This window comes from Oenanthe melanoleuca, chromosome 3 (genome assembly GCF_029582105.1).
Source record: "Oenanthe melanoleuca isolate GR-GAL-2019-014 chromosome 3, OMel1.0, whole genome shotgun sequence".
Classification (NCBI taxonomy): Eukaryota; Metazoa; Chordata; class Aves; order Passeriformes; family Muscicapidae; genus Oenanthe; species Oenanthe melanoleuca.
Window position 1 is genome coordinate 70,385,184 of NC_079336.1, and position 15,336 is coordinate 70,400,519.

General features: G+C 42.3%; 1 protein-coding gene across 4 annotated transcripts in view; it reads right to left on the minus strand.

The window, feature by feature from the left end:
• The window catches only part of SMOC2 (SPARC related modular calcium binding 2), a 131,339-nt gene extending 123,686 nt beyond the window's left edge, over nucleotides 1–7,653 (minus strand). For 2 of the 4 annotated variants that reach the window (XM_056488284.1, XM_056488281.1), the window contains exon 1: nucleotides 7,089–7,652. In XM_056488284.1, the coding sequence (XP_056344259.1) occupies nucleotides 7,089–7,163 (75 nt within the window). In that variant the 5' untranslated portion in view covers nucleotides 7,164–7,652. Of the gene's footprint in view, nucleotides 1–7,088 lie in introns of all 4 variants that reach the window. The other 2 variants (XM_056488282.1, XM_056488283.1) reach the window with 2 other exon arrangements.
• Nucleotides 7,654–15,336: the final 7,683 nt, after the last annotated feature.

Genomic DNA, 15,336 nt, shown 5'->3' on the forward strand with positions numbered 1-15,336 from the left:
TCTACTAAAATGTCACCCACTCTTCTCCCCATCCTTCAAAGTACTAATGAGACTCAATGGCAGATTTTACCCAGACTAAAGTCAACCATTCCTCCAATTTATTCCCGTTAAGAGCAAGAAAAAGATAATGGAACTAAGGCATTGCCTTCCCACCTGATATCCAGAACACCTGCAATCTGCAGGTTTTCTCTATACTGCAGCTTGCTACATGGAACATAATGAGTCCATCCTGAGTACCAATAAAATTAATCTTTATCTGTTGCTAAGTGCATTTCAAAAAATGTAATGGTCTCTCCTGGGCTTTTACACTGTTCACTCACTGACAGTACCTTGTTTTAATTCTGAATAAAAGTCACAATATTAGTAATTGCATGATCAAGGTAGCCCAAGTAAAAAGACTGTTAGCACTTTATGGCAGCAATTTTATTCTAAAAATTTGCTAAATAAAGCATGAAGCCATGACTTAAAGAACATTGCAAAGTAAAGGAATTTTTCTTTATTTGCACGTAAGTACTCTTTAGGTGCTCTAGGACAGATTCAAAGATTTATAGCATACATATGACACCTAATTTGTATACAGTTTAAAAATTAACACATAAAAAACAGGGAAGTATATTATTGCATCCTCAAAGCAAATTTAAGGCAACAGAGAAGAAAAAAATTATCTTTACTCAGTGACTTAGAAGTTGACACAACAAGCAGCCTAAAGTAAATGAAGGATAAAAAGCTAGGTTTTGGATAGGTATGATATAAACATTCTGGAGCAAGTTTTCTAGCAACCCACTGAGCAAGCCAGGGAGAGAGCTGGAAAGGATTGCCTTCAGGAAATGTTTTCTTTCTGTCCCAACCAGAATTCTAGGTTGCATTCTCTGTTAGCCTGGATTTTCAGCAGCTGATGAAACACTTAGTGGTCATTTTTAAAAGGTAATAAATTAGAGAGGGGAAAAAAATTCACTGAACTCATCAAAGCGATTTCTTTTCCGCAAGGACTGGCTAAAACTTCCATTTGGGAGACTGACTTCCCAGGTTCTGTGTAAGATGTGACACTGCATTAGCTTTGCTGCTTGACCACAACTGATAATTTGGCAACATCATATCAAGTAACCCTTTGATACTAAGTGTTATCAAGCCAATCTCAAAACAAGCCCAGATTCTTCTGGGTAGCTTTCACTTCCCCATAACCAAGGTTTGTATCCTTGTATCCCATGTGCACCACTGCACTATGCAATGGCTCTAATTCAGACCAATTCCCTGCATACATGGGGCAGCTAGGCAAAGACTGAAAAACTGCAGGGAAAAAATGCAAGTATTTAGGCTACACTTTCTCTTCTCTGCTTAGTTTATTTGCTTATGGACAGTATTGTGATACATCTCACTATCCCTCCTTTTCTTTTGGCATAAATTATTCTGTGAGAGATTAGCATATTGCAAATTTTTTCTAAAGTATTTTCTCCTTCCAAGTTCTAGTGTTTCCAGTGTTGCACTGGAAAGTGTTTTATCTGCCATTGTAGATAATATTAAGGCAGTGATTAGCAATTAATAACCAGAAGTGGATAAAGAAATGTCAACAGAAGCATATCCCATGAAAACAGACAGGGCCATTGAGACCAAATGACTGGCATCACCAGAATGTTGCTCTAGAAGACAGTAGAAGGGCAGAGGAGGCAGTATTCACAAAGTCAAGAACTACTTTGATTACATTAATTTGGAAGAAAGCATTACAAATTTTCATTGTGAAATGGCCTTCCTCATTAATCTATAATGTCAACTCCTTAAAAATCTACCTCTCAGCCCAATATTGAATCAACCCGAAAATGAAGATGCATTTGGGTTTTGATTCTAAAGAAAATGCAAAATTTTTGAGTTCTTTGCAAGATGTAACCTCCTTTCACTCTGCAGATTGTCCAAAGAATGTTTGAATTTTTTCAGATAAAAAATGTCACTCCTGAACCAAACTCAGACCTTCATCGCTGTTCAAAAATAGGCCTTTGATTCCAACTTTTTCTTACTCGGTTTTTAATTTTCAGGCGCCTCTGCACTTCCTGGTCTCAGGCCTGAGAGGAAATGAAGTACCAAAATACCATGAAAATGGCTGTGCCTGTGGTGAGGCTGGTCTGGCTGAAGAAATGGAAACATGAGCAAAGTTCCAAGCAAGCCAGATCTTGAAAAGTTCTGTAGCCTGGTTTCCAGACCAACAGGGCTCAGATAAGTTTTGGATAGCAGCTAAACCTTTGGAGGCTTTTCAGAATTAACCAAACCTTGAGGTTTACCTACTGTCAAGAAATACAGCTGTTCCTCGAGGTACTGAGGAGGCAACAAGAGGCCAATGGCAGCATCAAAAGTGGCCACAATTTGCATGATTTACTTCTTCTGGTTTGCTCTGTCCTGCTCTTCCCACCCCACTCACATTCATTCCTAGTCTTCAATTCCAGTTTTAAAAATCTTATGGGCATGAAATCAGCTGGCCATCTTCATTAATGTCCTACACATAAGGTGCAGTTTATGTTGGCTGCATGCACAAAAATTACTTCTGACCCTTCATCAAAAGTTTGCTGGCACTTTCAGTATCAACTCCCACAGGTTTTTGGTGTTGTTTTTTTAATAAGAAGTGTCTTAAGAGTTTATTGCAAGGAAGCATTGTTGAAAGTGTTTTATTTTCAGAGCTGATGTACCCTTGGTTGTACCAATGCCCATTTGCAGTAACAATGTTGTTAGGATCTGGAGCCACTTACAGTTTTATTTATGGTCTCGGTTTTTCAGTCACAATTAGAGTAACTTTTCCAAATGTTTTGGTTTGCAGGCGCCATCCAAATGGGTCCTTAACTTGGAAAGCTTTGATTGTGTTTAGCTTCCCTTTACTGAACTACCTTAGTGGTCCATCTTACATTGGTCAGTGCTGTGGAAGCTATCCAGCACACTAAATGCTATTGAATACTCACAAAGCATGTGCCAAGGGAGAAAAAGAAAACAATTGTTCCCCAAAATATCCAGCTGCTGATGAAAGAAACTATTAGCAGGCAGAGGTGTTCATTTCAAGAAGTAATTTCAAGAAAACTTTCTTCCTTTGTAAGATCTATCAATTGTATTGAGCAAAGCACATGGTTCAGCAAGGCTTTGAAAGAATAGTTTGTGGTATGTTGCAAGTCATCAAGATTTTAAAATAAGAAACACTTGTATCCTATTGTTTGTAGAAGTACATCCACACACACAACACTGCAACTGAGATAAAAGCAAAGTTGAGGGTTTCAAAAATGCAGTATAAACAATGACAAAGTGTGTTGGTAAGTGCAGTGATCATAAACTTATTTATTCGAGGAACAAAATTAGCTTTCTTCAAAGCACTGTGTTTCAAAACAAAAGTACCTATGCCTAGTTGCCCTAATACAAGAAGTCAACAAGGCTCAGGTCTCCTCAGATTCATACATCCAGAAAGAACGGGTACATCTCACAGAGCAGAATAAAAATACAGCATTGCAAAAACATTCCAACAGTGTGTTACAAAAATTGCAGAGCTCTACCTGGTTTTCTATAAACAAGGACAAGGCTACTTAAGACATTTTGTGGAATGTATGAATGTTTTACATTAGTATTTGACACAAGGAGAGAAATAAACAGGAGCAGCCAAACTGGCTACAGTCCCTCCCAATCTCATGGGTCCTTATGAGACAGCTCTCAGCCTACCTTTCCATAATGAAAGCCATTGTTCTGTTGCCAGTATTTGTTCATTTGAAATAATAATAAATACAATATTAAAGAGCATTCTCCTCCTGCATGCATCCCTGAGGCTCAGTTAGCAATTAATAATTGGAATATTACATTTTCCCTCACTTTATCTATTATTTCAATATTGTCCTACTCAGGAGACTAGAGTCCAGGAGCAACCTTAGCAAAGAGTAATTCTGGTGACAAGAAGCCAAGACTGGTACAAGATCAAAGCAACTTTGGACTTTCTCTAACCCAGTGAATACATAGGAACTCTGAAACTCTTACACCCTGGTGCACATCACAGCTTCCCAATAAATATTCTGGTATGCATCAGCCCATCCCTCATGTTCTTTCTCTATCCTGGCACACAGGCAGGCAGTCAAGTAAGTTCCGAGTCCACAGTTTGTGCAGAGAGGGACAGATTACAACACTCACACTCACTTTAGATATAGCCATGAGATCCAGGGGGTCAGACTCTAGACAGACTGGAGCATTTCAACTACCTGCTGACTATTCTGCCAGAAATCATCCTAATAGCTCTTACATGTTAGGAAGCCATATGCTCATCACTCCATGCAAACCTGCAGCCATTTAAGACTGCTGGACAAACAGAAGTCTCTTGGACGTATTATTTGGGTGAAAACACTGTAATTTATTGCTATTGGACAATCACAAAGCTTCCAACATCTGAAAATCACATATTCACCTGGACTATAGACATGAGTGGTTGCTGTGGGTATTTCTGTCCAAGTGAAAAGCAAAAATATTATTCCTAATTAAATGAGGAAACAGGTCTGTAAACTACTGTAAGTCTTTTCTGAAAGTAGTGCTTGATCTGTTCCTGGAGCTAATGAGGACACAAAGTTAAAACAGCCCAGAGATCTGTTTATACAGATTAAAATTTTAAAGACAGATGTTAATATGCTCCCTCCTTGCCATGCCATCACCCAGTTTGTTGCTTAGAGCCCATTCAAGGAAAAAAAACCTCTGATCCATATGTTACCTTTTAGAAAAGGGTAGAGTGGCTTTTGCTAGAGGGAACTATAATTTTATGATCACGTCTCTGCCAAGGTTCTTATGTCAGATTCACCACTGCAGTAAGACTGTGCCCCTAATACTGCCACCACCTGGCAAGATGAGTATACCTGTGACAGTATTGTCACCAGGGATGTTCATTCCCTCTCCATGATCATCCATTGTTTCATAAAACTCAGATCCATGTGAAGCATGCCCCGTTCCCATGACCTCCGGTTATTTATGAAAATTTCAGCCTTTATCTATTATTCTTCAAACCAAAAATAAAAATAAAATCTGCATTTGATGTGTAGAAAAGAATGGCCATTCTCAGTCGCCACACAGGGCACAGCAGGTGAAAAAAAAGCCATAGATTTTCTTGGTCATTCTACATAGCTTGGGTTTGTAATTATGCAGACACTATCCATGAATATTTGAGAAAGGTATCTGTGGAAAGGGGTTATATAGTCTGTGGGCTACAAGCAAAATGACTACAGGAGTTAAGAATGATTAAGTGGTGTGGTATTTGCTGTAATAGCACTGGCTTTTTATTGTTGTTGAAGTAGGTAAGTACAGAAGTAGTAGAAATAAACCTGTCTCACTCAAAGTTCAGCCTTGTGGGAAGATGTAGATGTGCATCAGTGTGTGAGCGTTATTTTGTTCCTATGGGTGTCTGCCTGTCCATTACTTCTTTGAGGGAAGGATTTCCAGTGCAGTCCAGTATTTGTATGGGTGAGCGCTTTCCGTAAGAGCAGCGCAGGCAGCAGAAAAACAAGCATGAACTCTCTACCTACAGTCCTCTAGTAACAAGGCTAGCTATGCCTACCAAAATGTTCAAGTTCAATTCCGTCTGAAAGCTTGACATCTTCAAAACCACTACCTTTTTGGTAGCAGAGGCAGAGAGCGGGAATTCCACTTTTCTGCTCATGGTTCATAAAGATGCAGACTACTATCAGGTACAGAAATGAGCAATGCACACTCTGAATTGGTGAAAGAAGGAACAGAGGGACTTCTAACATCACTCAGACAAAGGTGAAGTTAAATACATTTGCATGAGTCTATGACATTTAATTTTTAAAGTTTGCCGACGTGCTCTTGGCCAGGTTTTTCTACCTTTTTGTGAGGCAGACAACCCCTCACTAAATGAAAAGTATATTCTGCAGTGATTTATATCCATATTTTAAGCAGCTTTAACATCATTTGGGTTATGTATCATTTAAAGATATTTTAACAGTCACAATCACTCTTTACATTTGGACAAACTAAGGTTTGGTAGCATTTCCAGTTTACTTCCACGCTAATATTTAGAACTTTTTTTATGTACAGAAGAAAAGGATATCACAGGTCCTATCTTGTAAATTATGTTTATACATTTGTTAAAGTAAACTTGAAAGTAAATTACAATGTTAATCAGTTTACTAGAATAGTATATATCAGACTTTATCTATCACACACTTTAAAATGCCACGCAATAAAATTCACAGAGCAAATTCATTCCTTTAAGGTTTTCAATTAGCTTCTAATCTACAAATCATTTAAAGGAAAAAAAAAAAAAAAAGCCAAACTTAGACAAGGCAAAACTTTTCCTGAAGAATTTCAGGTATGAACAGCTCAGCCAGCCCCCATTGCCATTTCACCTTGAGCTGTCCCTATAGCACCTTACTCAATAAGGGGGTAAAAAGGAAAAAAGAGGGGGAAAAAGGAAAAAAACTCTGGGGATTTTACAGAAATTTTCTGAAAGACTTAAACAAAATAGGTCTATTTCACTTTGCAGCTGCCTGTAACTTTACCATAATAAACTCTGAGCACACAGCCTTCACCAAAACACTTAAAAACAGCTTGAAAGAGGTATTCGCTGCCCGTTATGTTTACTCAAGCACTTGTTTTAAAACACATTTAAGGAAAATGTTTTTATTTCTACAGATTGCATTAATTATAGCTTTGCAAACACTGCAAGATCTACAAGAAGACTGAACGGAGCTATTAGCTGCAAACCTCAGGTCTTGGCTAGAAAAGTGGTTATGGCTTATTTAGTAAGCCTAATGAATTGGCTCACCCATCTCTACTCGGAGTTCCATGTATAGCATCACGGAGCCTGGAATAGCCAGAAAGGCTTGTTTCATGTCGCTGTATAACTAAAATAAAGTAAAATCGGTCAGTCCGAAAGCAGACCTCGCTGCAGCATTATCCCTCCTCGGGCAAATAACAGCATGAACACGGACACTACCGGCGGAGCGGGGCTCTGCGGGGACCCGCAGCAAACCGGGAGCGGTGCCGGCGGCTCCCGGGCGGAGCTGCGCCGGGCCGGAGCGGGCAGCAGCGCTCGGCCCGCCCGCTCAGGTGCTCCCGGGAGCGGCGGGTGGCCTTACCGTGAGGGCGGAGAGCTTCTGTGCCGGCACGGCGGGGAGCAGCTCGGGCAGCAGCAGCAGCAGCGGCACCCACATCCTGAGGCGGCGGAGGGCTCGCAGCGGCTGCGGGCAGCGGAGCACCGGCGCTCTCCCTGCGCTGTCGCTCCCCCTCCCCGGCGCCTGCCTTGGCTCCTTTTCAATCGCTCCGGCTGGGAGGTCCCAGCTCAGGTCCTCGGTTTTCTTTTTCCCCACCCCAGTCCTTCAAATTTGGGGACGCCTATAAAGCTGAGAGGCGGCACTTTCTCCCTCTGTCTGTGTCCCTCCCTCGCTCCTCTGGAGTCAGCCCCGGCTGGGAGATGCTCCGCAGCCTCTCCTCTCCCGGAGCCCTCCCACTGCCGGGGGAATCTGCCGGACGCCTCGGGCGGGCTGCTGTCGAGTCCCTTCCTCTGCCGTGCAGCCCCGAGCCCTCTGCGGCCGGGGGAGCGGAGGAAGCGAGCGGACGGGAAGGGAGGACCCAGCGGCAGCGCCGGGAGACGCGGGCTGGCGCTGCCGCGGCTGCGGAGGCTGGCGGTGTGCGACCTCGCCGCGCCGCTCTGCCCCTTTTCCTCTTATCCTTCCCCCTCCCCAGCCCGGCCTCCGCTTTCTCCACCCAGACCCACAGATCCTCGCCGATTAACCCTCCCCGGTGCTCCCGGGGGGACGCCGCTCGCTTCCCCCGCAGGGTTTATTCGTCCTCATGCCGAATCAACACGTCCGAGCACCGGCAGCCCCTGGCAGGCGGGGCAGCCTCTCCCGACCCCCGCCCCGATGAGCCCCGACCTCCTGCCGGAGCGCCCCGGCCCCGCCGCACCGCCCGGGGCGGGAGCCGGGCCCGCGGCATCCCGGTCTCCGGGCCGGGACAAGAGCCAGGTGCCGGAGCCGCGCTCCCCTGGGGCTGCCAGGGCTCCGGCTCGGCGGGGAGCGGCACTGCCGGCCCGGGGCGGGATACCCGGGTGAGATGCGGAGGGTGCGGGGCCGCCACTGCCCGTGCAGTTAATGCCAGGTGAAACCTTCCACCGCGGAGTTACGCGCTTTTCTTGCTCATCTCTTAGGAGCCAAATAGAGGTCTGTATGTTTCCTTACTGTGAAAGATCTCCTCATCCCTGCTGCCTGAAAGAAACCCTTTCACTACAGTTTTGTCGCTGGAGTTCCCCACTCCTCCCGGGGACCCAGAGCCCACCGCTAGCCTGCAGAGATTCCCGCAGTTAAGTGGTACTAGCAGCGACGCTGAAGCTATCAGGCTTTGCTTTATCCTCCGCGTGTGGTGTTGTGGGAGAGGAAGCAAAAGGGCTTTAGGAGGGCTGCAAAGTGGCACACTCCCAGAACACAAGTGGCAATTTCTTCAAGCATTGAATCTGGCATCCTTGCAGGCTTTGTCACACAGGGCTCAGTGACGGGCTCGGGGTAGAGCGTGCTCTCTAGAGGAGTAGCTCTGTGCATGGTGAACCAAGGTGGAGAGAAGTAGGTATTAATTACAGAGAGATTTGGGTGCCCTGCATAAGACACCTACTGCTGACTTTTCCAGATCCTACAATGTCCAATGGATGCAGCCAGCAAAGTAGTCACAGCATTGCCAAGCCTCAATGAGCACCCACAATCACAAGAATTTGAAAAGCTCCCTTTTCAAAAGGTTTTGTTTTATATGATGCAATTTTTAATAAAGTATTTGCACGCATCTGTGTGTAAATGGCCTGTAATATCTCCTGCGCTTTTTAAATGGAGAAAAGAAAACAAAGTTATCATATTCTATCACCCAGCTTGGAGCATGTTTGAGGCCCTTCACTGGACCAGATCTTTATTGCTCTCAAACTAACAGCATCTCTCATAGTGATAGCAAGTTGCCATTTGCTGAATGCAGTACTGAAGGCACTGCAGTACAATTTGCCAGCCTGGGCTTCATAGCCCTTTCCTCTCAGCTGGGTGAAACTTGGCAATGTTGATGTGTCTGTCAGAGACAAAAGGATATTTTTTTCCTGTAACCATGGCTAGCCTCTTTCATACCACAAAGTTATTCAACACATGTACAAAGTCCTGTTTCCCCCCTCTTTCTAGTCCTCTTCCCTATTCTCCAGTCCACCCCAGTTTGTTTCCCAGTTTAGGTCCATGTCCCCTTCATCACAAGCCCGTGCCTGCTTTCTCTTCTCTTTCACTTTGCTCTTTGTATCTTACAAACTCTGGAGCTCCTTCACCTTCAGTTCAGTGCTGTGTGCACTGCTGGCATGTAGCTGGGCAAAGGCAATTCACAGCCAACAGTCCCTTTGCTCTTGGTTTGTCTGTCAGGACATGCTGAATGACGCAATATGAAAAAATACATTTGCAGAATTGATGAGAAATATATCTAATAAAAACAAACTGCAGGTTTTTGAGGGTTAGTTGAATGTGAGTGGATTTACACAAATTGGACAATAGCCAAAAATTTGAAAAGGAGACAGCTCTCCAGAAGGACTGATAGGTCTGTTCACAGCAATATACCGTGAGCACCTCTGCATAGAAGCCACTGAAGGAAAACTTTGGTTTGCATTACTTGTTATAGTTTATCAGTGGTGGGTTTATCCTGAACTCAGCCTTCATCCCCCACAGCTAGACATGTTTTGAGTCATGTTGGAGTCAGTTGCTATCTAACACCAGGACCATGTCCACACTGGATCTCTGCTTGTACACAAGTCTCCTGAGGTCCTACACTTCCATTTGCATAGTAAGACCCATGTATTCTTCTCTTTCTCTGAGATTTTTGAGAGCTGTTGAGGAATGCAGCTCGTGTTGCTCAGATGAAGGAACCTCACAAAACATCCTGCAGTTCAACAGCAGTGGATCCAAATGTACAGGAAATAATGCAGCAGAATGTAATGATGATTTGGTTTCATGCTTCTATTTGGTTCAGAAAAAGCAAGAGGGAATTATCTTGCTGCTGTAGAATTGTGCAGGCTGCTCTAGAATCCTGGGGATGGTTGCCCATCCTGCATTAAATTCAACATGATTGTTCCAATAAAGATCTTGGAAATTCTATTTGGGGGAAAGGAAGACTTATCTATCTCTTGACTATCAAGCCTGCAGAAAGTAAATCCTCTTAGTTTACAATATAGCAGTGTAGTGGCAGGGATGGACTGCTAGATCCAAGCTGAGTTACTTGGCAGGGGTATGTAAGCATTCAAGAGTCTGCTTATCAGGATCAGGTGTTGTTTGGCAGAGGATAATGCCAAGCTGAGAAAGGGATTCTTTTTCGCCTGTGAATTTCTGGCACCTCTATTCAAAGAATTGCCAAGCAGATTCTCTGCTCACACCCACTTTTCAAGTTTGTTGCTTTTCAAGAAGCAAATGTATTCTGCAGCCTCATTTGAGACGTACCAAACACCTGATTTATTTTTAAAGTTTGAAAAAAATAATGAGAAATAATATTAAAACTCAAACAAGCAGTAATACTTAGAGGATAGACAGGCACTTACAGGCACGCAAACAAGTACAGAACAGTTATTTTAATGTTGTATGAGTAGGACATAACTTTCTCTCCTGGATTTCTACATTACTGAGTATCATGAAATCCCAGTCAGTGACAGAAACTGATTGTGCCTGTAATAAATAATAAGAAAATATAAGTCTTTATTTTTTTACTTGCAAAGCATTATTATTATATCTATTATATCTATAATAATTTATTAAGAATTCTTTTAAAGAAAAACACTAAGTCATGCTCAACTGACATGGCAAGTTTCCCATGTCTCTAAAATTAACATGGATGAAAAGTTCACAAATAGAAACCTGAGAAACTCCAGCTCTACTGCACTTGTGGTATCATTGAACTGTATTCAAGAGTTTTCATACTTGATGGGGTGACATCCCATATATAACATATGTTTAGCTTAAAGGAACAATAAAATCCTCTGCTGTCTTACTTTGTGTTTGCTGCGAGTTGTAGGGAAGATGAATTCCAAGAACTAATTAGGAGTTTGTGAGACTTCTTTAAAAAAAATCTAAAAATTGCTCATTCTTTAAATCCATTTTATAAGTAGAAAATGGTCTTTATAAAGTTTTCACACAGCTATGAGTAAGCAATCAATGACTGAAATCTGTTCTATGCATGTGAAACTTTGAGTTTTTAGGTGTTTAAGGGACCTAGAGCCTGAAATCCTGTTTTTTGAGAGTTGCACAGGTGAGCCAAAACATGAAGGCCTATACATTATTTGATCATTAAAAATAAAGACTTTTTTGGGAGATGACAGAATACAGAAGTCAAGTGAGAACTACAGAGGCACAGACTTTGTGTGGTTGTCCTTGGGAGAACAGACAGCTTTGAAAAGCATCGTCCTACAGTTAGACTTTTAAGTTTCAGCATGTTGCATTTTTCATTATTAGAGCTTGCTATGTGGAGATTTATCTTAGGGAGAAGTCAGTATGAGGAGGGGAACTTAAACCTCTCCAGGGCAGCAACAATGGCAAAAAAACCCACTCTCATCTTGACATGAGAGCAGTGCCAGTAGTATTCCCACTTACCAGAGCACAGTTCTACACTCTCCCCATCACCTAGTGCCAGCACAATTTTTAGACTTCTCAGAAGACTGCTTACTGCAGTGCAGAGGGAGGCATTGCTGTTGAATCACTCACATTGCATTAAATCAAAGGTTTAATGAGGAGCCGCAGGTGCTCCACTTTCACTCAAGTGTGGAGCCTGGAATGGCATGGCTGGGATGAGAACCAAACCCTGAAAACCATCTGGTGGCTGAGTTAAAGGAGCACCAGTGTTGGCAAGAAGGATGTGAACACCAACAGAAGCAAGGAGGAAAAAGAGAAAACAACCAGCCTGGTCTCCTGCTTGACTGTCTGGAATCAGCCATGGGATTCTGCATGATTCTTGGAGTTTTGGACATAAACTATGCTGTGGAGAATGTCAGCAGGAGGAGCTCTGTCTGGGGGGAATAAATTCACTCTGAATTCTTGCATCTAGATTTGCACCAACCATTGAAATCATGCAGGAAAAGAGCTACTGCGTGAAGTGGAATACTGGCTGTAAAATGCTTTTCTGAGAGCCAGGGGAGTAGCTGACTTAGGTGACATAGGATGAAGCAGAAAATAAGAATACAAAATAATGCCAGAAGATTTAAGACATCAAAATTCTTGGGCACAGAAGTAGTATGTTTTTATCTATTATTATATTATTATTAGACCCTTTCTGTGGCTGGATTTATTTTGCTATCATTACCTGTTTACTGTATGGCTCATCATCTTTTGGAGGAAATATTTTTTTATTTTCAAATAAGAGAAGGAACTAACAGGAAGTAGAAAACAAACAGGAATAAACTAGTTGTTCCTCAGCCCTTCTGCCCTTCACTCCTGCCTCTTCCTTATAATGGGCACAGCAAAGAAAAGTGTATTTGTCCTTTCTCTCTGACTGTCCAAGGAAAATCAGAACAAATCTTCTGTGCTGGGTGAGAAAACATAACTCTTGACTACAAACAACAGCCTCATCTGAGAGGTGAGATAGATACTGGAAATACAAGCAGGAGGGACAGGGCAGGACCCTGAAACTGGGGAAGAACAGGAATATCTACCCAGCAGGCCTTACAGAGGGTGCAGATCTGCAGTAGATTCCTGCAGCCAGAAAGAATAAAAAAGACAATGCAAAAAGCTCATTTAAATCTTAAAGAAAAAAACCCAAACCAACAAAAGAAGCCCACATTTGGGGGGAAATGCCCATTTTTCTTCATGTTGGGATTTTCATTAACTGCTTTTGCCCAGCTGGTATGTACAGGCACATTCTCACAGACACAGTAACACAGCAGGTTAACATGGCAATGGACATGACTACCTCTCAGCTTTTAATCAGTTCTTTCCTTTACAACTTATTCAGTATTTCAGAAGCTGTGATTTCCATGTACTTCCCATTGCCTACCAAAAGCCAGTGGTTGCACCTTCTGTCACCAGTTTGTTTGTTTTTACTTATGCTGACTACTAAACAAATAAACAACCATACATTTTGGAGAATGTGTTCCTAAGTGCCAGGGTTTCTTCAAAACTGTTAAAAATCCTGTAGAGTAATGTCAAGAACTCATTTGGGCATGTGTTGCTTTACCACTTCAGAGAAAAGACAATATTATTTTTTTGTTTTAAACTGAAGCAAAAAGCAGCAAGTTTTATGGGTTTTGGCAGGCTGGTCTTTGTTGCTAGCATTTCTCCTTAAGCTGAGTTAGTGGTGAGTTGCTGGCTCACCATGTCTCTGGGGCACACTGAGGTGCAGTGTAAAGAGTGGGCAAAAAGACAAATTTATAGCAAGAATTAAGTGGAGAGACGTTGTGAATAATTGAATAAGGAGCTGTCAGCTTAGACAAACAAAGGCTTTTTTGGTGTAGGGCTGATATTAGACCAAAAGTTCATTTCTCAAACCTGACGAAAATCTTTCTTTCCCATTATAGTTTTAAACTTCTGACAGGCTTCATAAACATTAATCCATAAGGTGTTTAAAATTTTGTGTGTCAGCAAAGATTTTTGCAGGTTCTGTGGCTTGTATTTATTTCTATGGAGTGACTATGGTATAAGAAAAAAGATTGTTGCTTATAAATGTAAACACATGCCCCATTGAGAGACAGTGATAGGAATTACACTAAGTATTTAGTAAATGATTTCTTTCCACTGAGAGAGCAAAGTATTTTGCATTGGAAAAGATACAGAAAAAAAAAAAAAAAAGGAAAAAAATACAGTAGTTTCATAACTATTTTTCTAAGAAAGAATGTGAAACAGTATCTGTAACTGGCACCTTATAACCCTTAGGTCATTTGGCCTTTTCTGAGCTCACAAGAGTTGATGAGAAGTTCTTCAGGGAAACAAAATGTACATGTGTTTGTGCCAGCACACACCAACTTTTAAAAAGCTGTGCTGTTCACAGTGGGGGCACATCAATTGCAATAAAGAAAAAAAGAAAGGAAAGATTCCTTGGGCCCCCAGCAAGTGCTTCTGCTGACAAGCAGACAGAACTTTGCCCCTCAGCCAAAAGGCTGCTGCTTGAGATGTCTGGAGATAGAGGACACCTTCTTCGAGGTCCTGTGCTGCCTGAATGAATCCAGCTCTCCCACATCCCATCCTAACCACCAGCTGATCAAACTGCTCTGGAGCAGCTCTGTCAGGTGAGCTCAGAAGGACAGAACAATCTTTTGGTAGTCAGCACGGCCAGGACTGGGGAGACTTTTCACTAGGAGAGGGGTTAAGATTTGATACAGATCTTTTGAGCAGATCAGGGATGCACCTCTTTGTCTCCTGTGTGCCAGATGAGCATCCCAAGCAGCCAGCTAATGTGTAGTCCCTGCTTGGTTTCTCAGGAGAAGTTTTTGCTGATATTCTTTCTCAGGGGGAAAAAAAAAAAAATGCATTACAGCTCTGCTGGCAAAATCCAGCTGGGTTGCCAGGATGTGTTATTTCATCCTTGGAACCAGCGCAGTGTCAGGAGTTGCACCACCCCTCTGGGGTTTATTGATATAAAAATTCCAGCTCAGCTATACTTGCAAGCTCCTTCTAGTGTACACTATGCCTGTGAAATAGAGTATTTGAGAACTTTTGGCATTAACAGATTATTTCTTTTTAACACATTTTTATACAAATGTGGGATAAACAGTGAAAATAAGTTAGGCTAACAAATTCAGTGCCTAAGCAAATATTACTGGGTGCTTTGTTAGACTGGGGCTGACATTAGAGCTGGGGAAGGAAAACAAACAACAGTGTTAGTTTTCTTTGAGCTTTTTTTTTCTGTGGCCAGCCCTATTAGCTACAACTAGAATCTACAAGTCATCTCAAAAAATACCCAAGCCATGTACAGTCATTTATTCCTGTAAATCATACTGACTTCAGTTGTATTCCTCTGGTGCAACTGAGACAGAATTTGGCTAAGAAGTATTGGGCCTGCTCTTTTGCTCACAGGTTTTACATATTTCATGTGAAGAGATTTAACTTAATATCAGAGAGCTCATCATCTGCCACCTTGGCAGTCAGCATAAATCTCCTAGGACAGACTTGGTAGGGTTAAGCTCAGTGCAACAAATTGAGGGAAAATGTCCAGGAATAATCTGAAGAGAGTTACAGAGGACAGCTTTTCAGGTCTTGTTACAACACTATATAGATGACCCCTGGCAACATGGTCAGCTTGTCTTTGGTCTGGGAAACCATGTTTGCTCCATGTTTCAGTGCATCAGTGCCTAATCCACACCATTAGGATGGGTCCAGAGAGCAAACTTAGGTCCAAGAATATCTA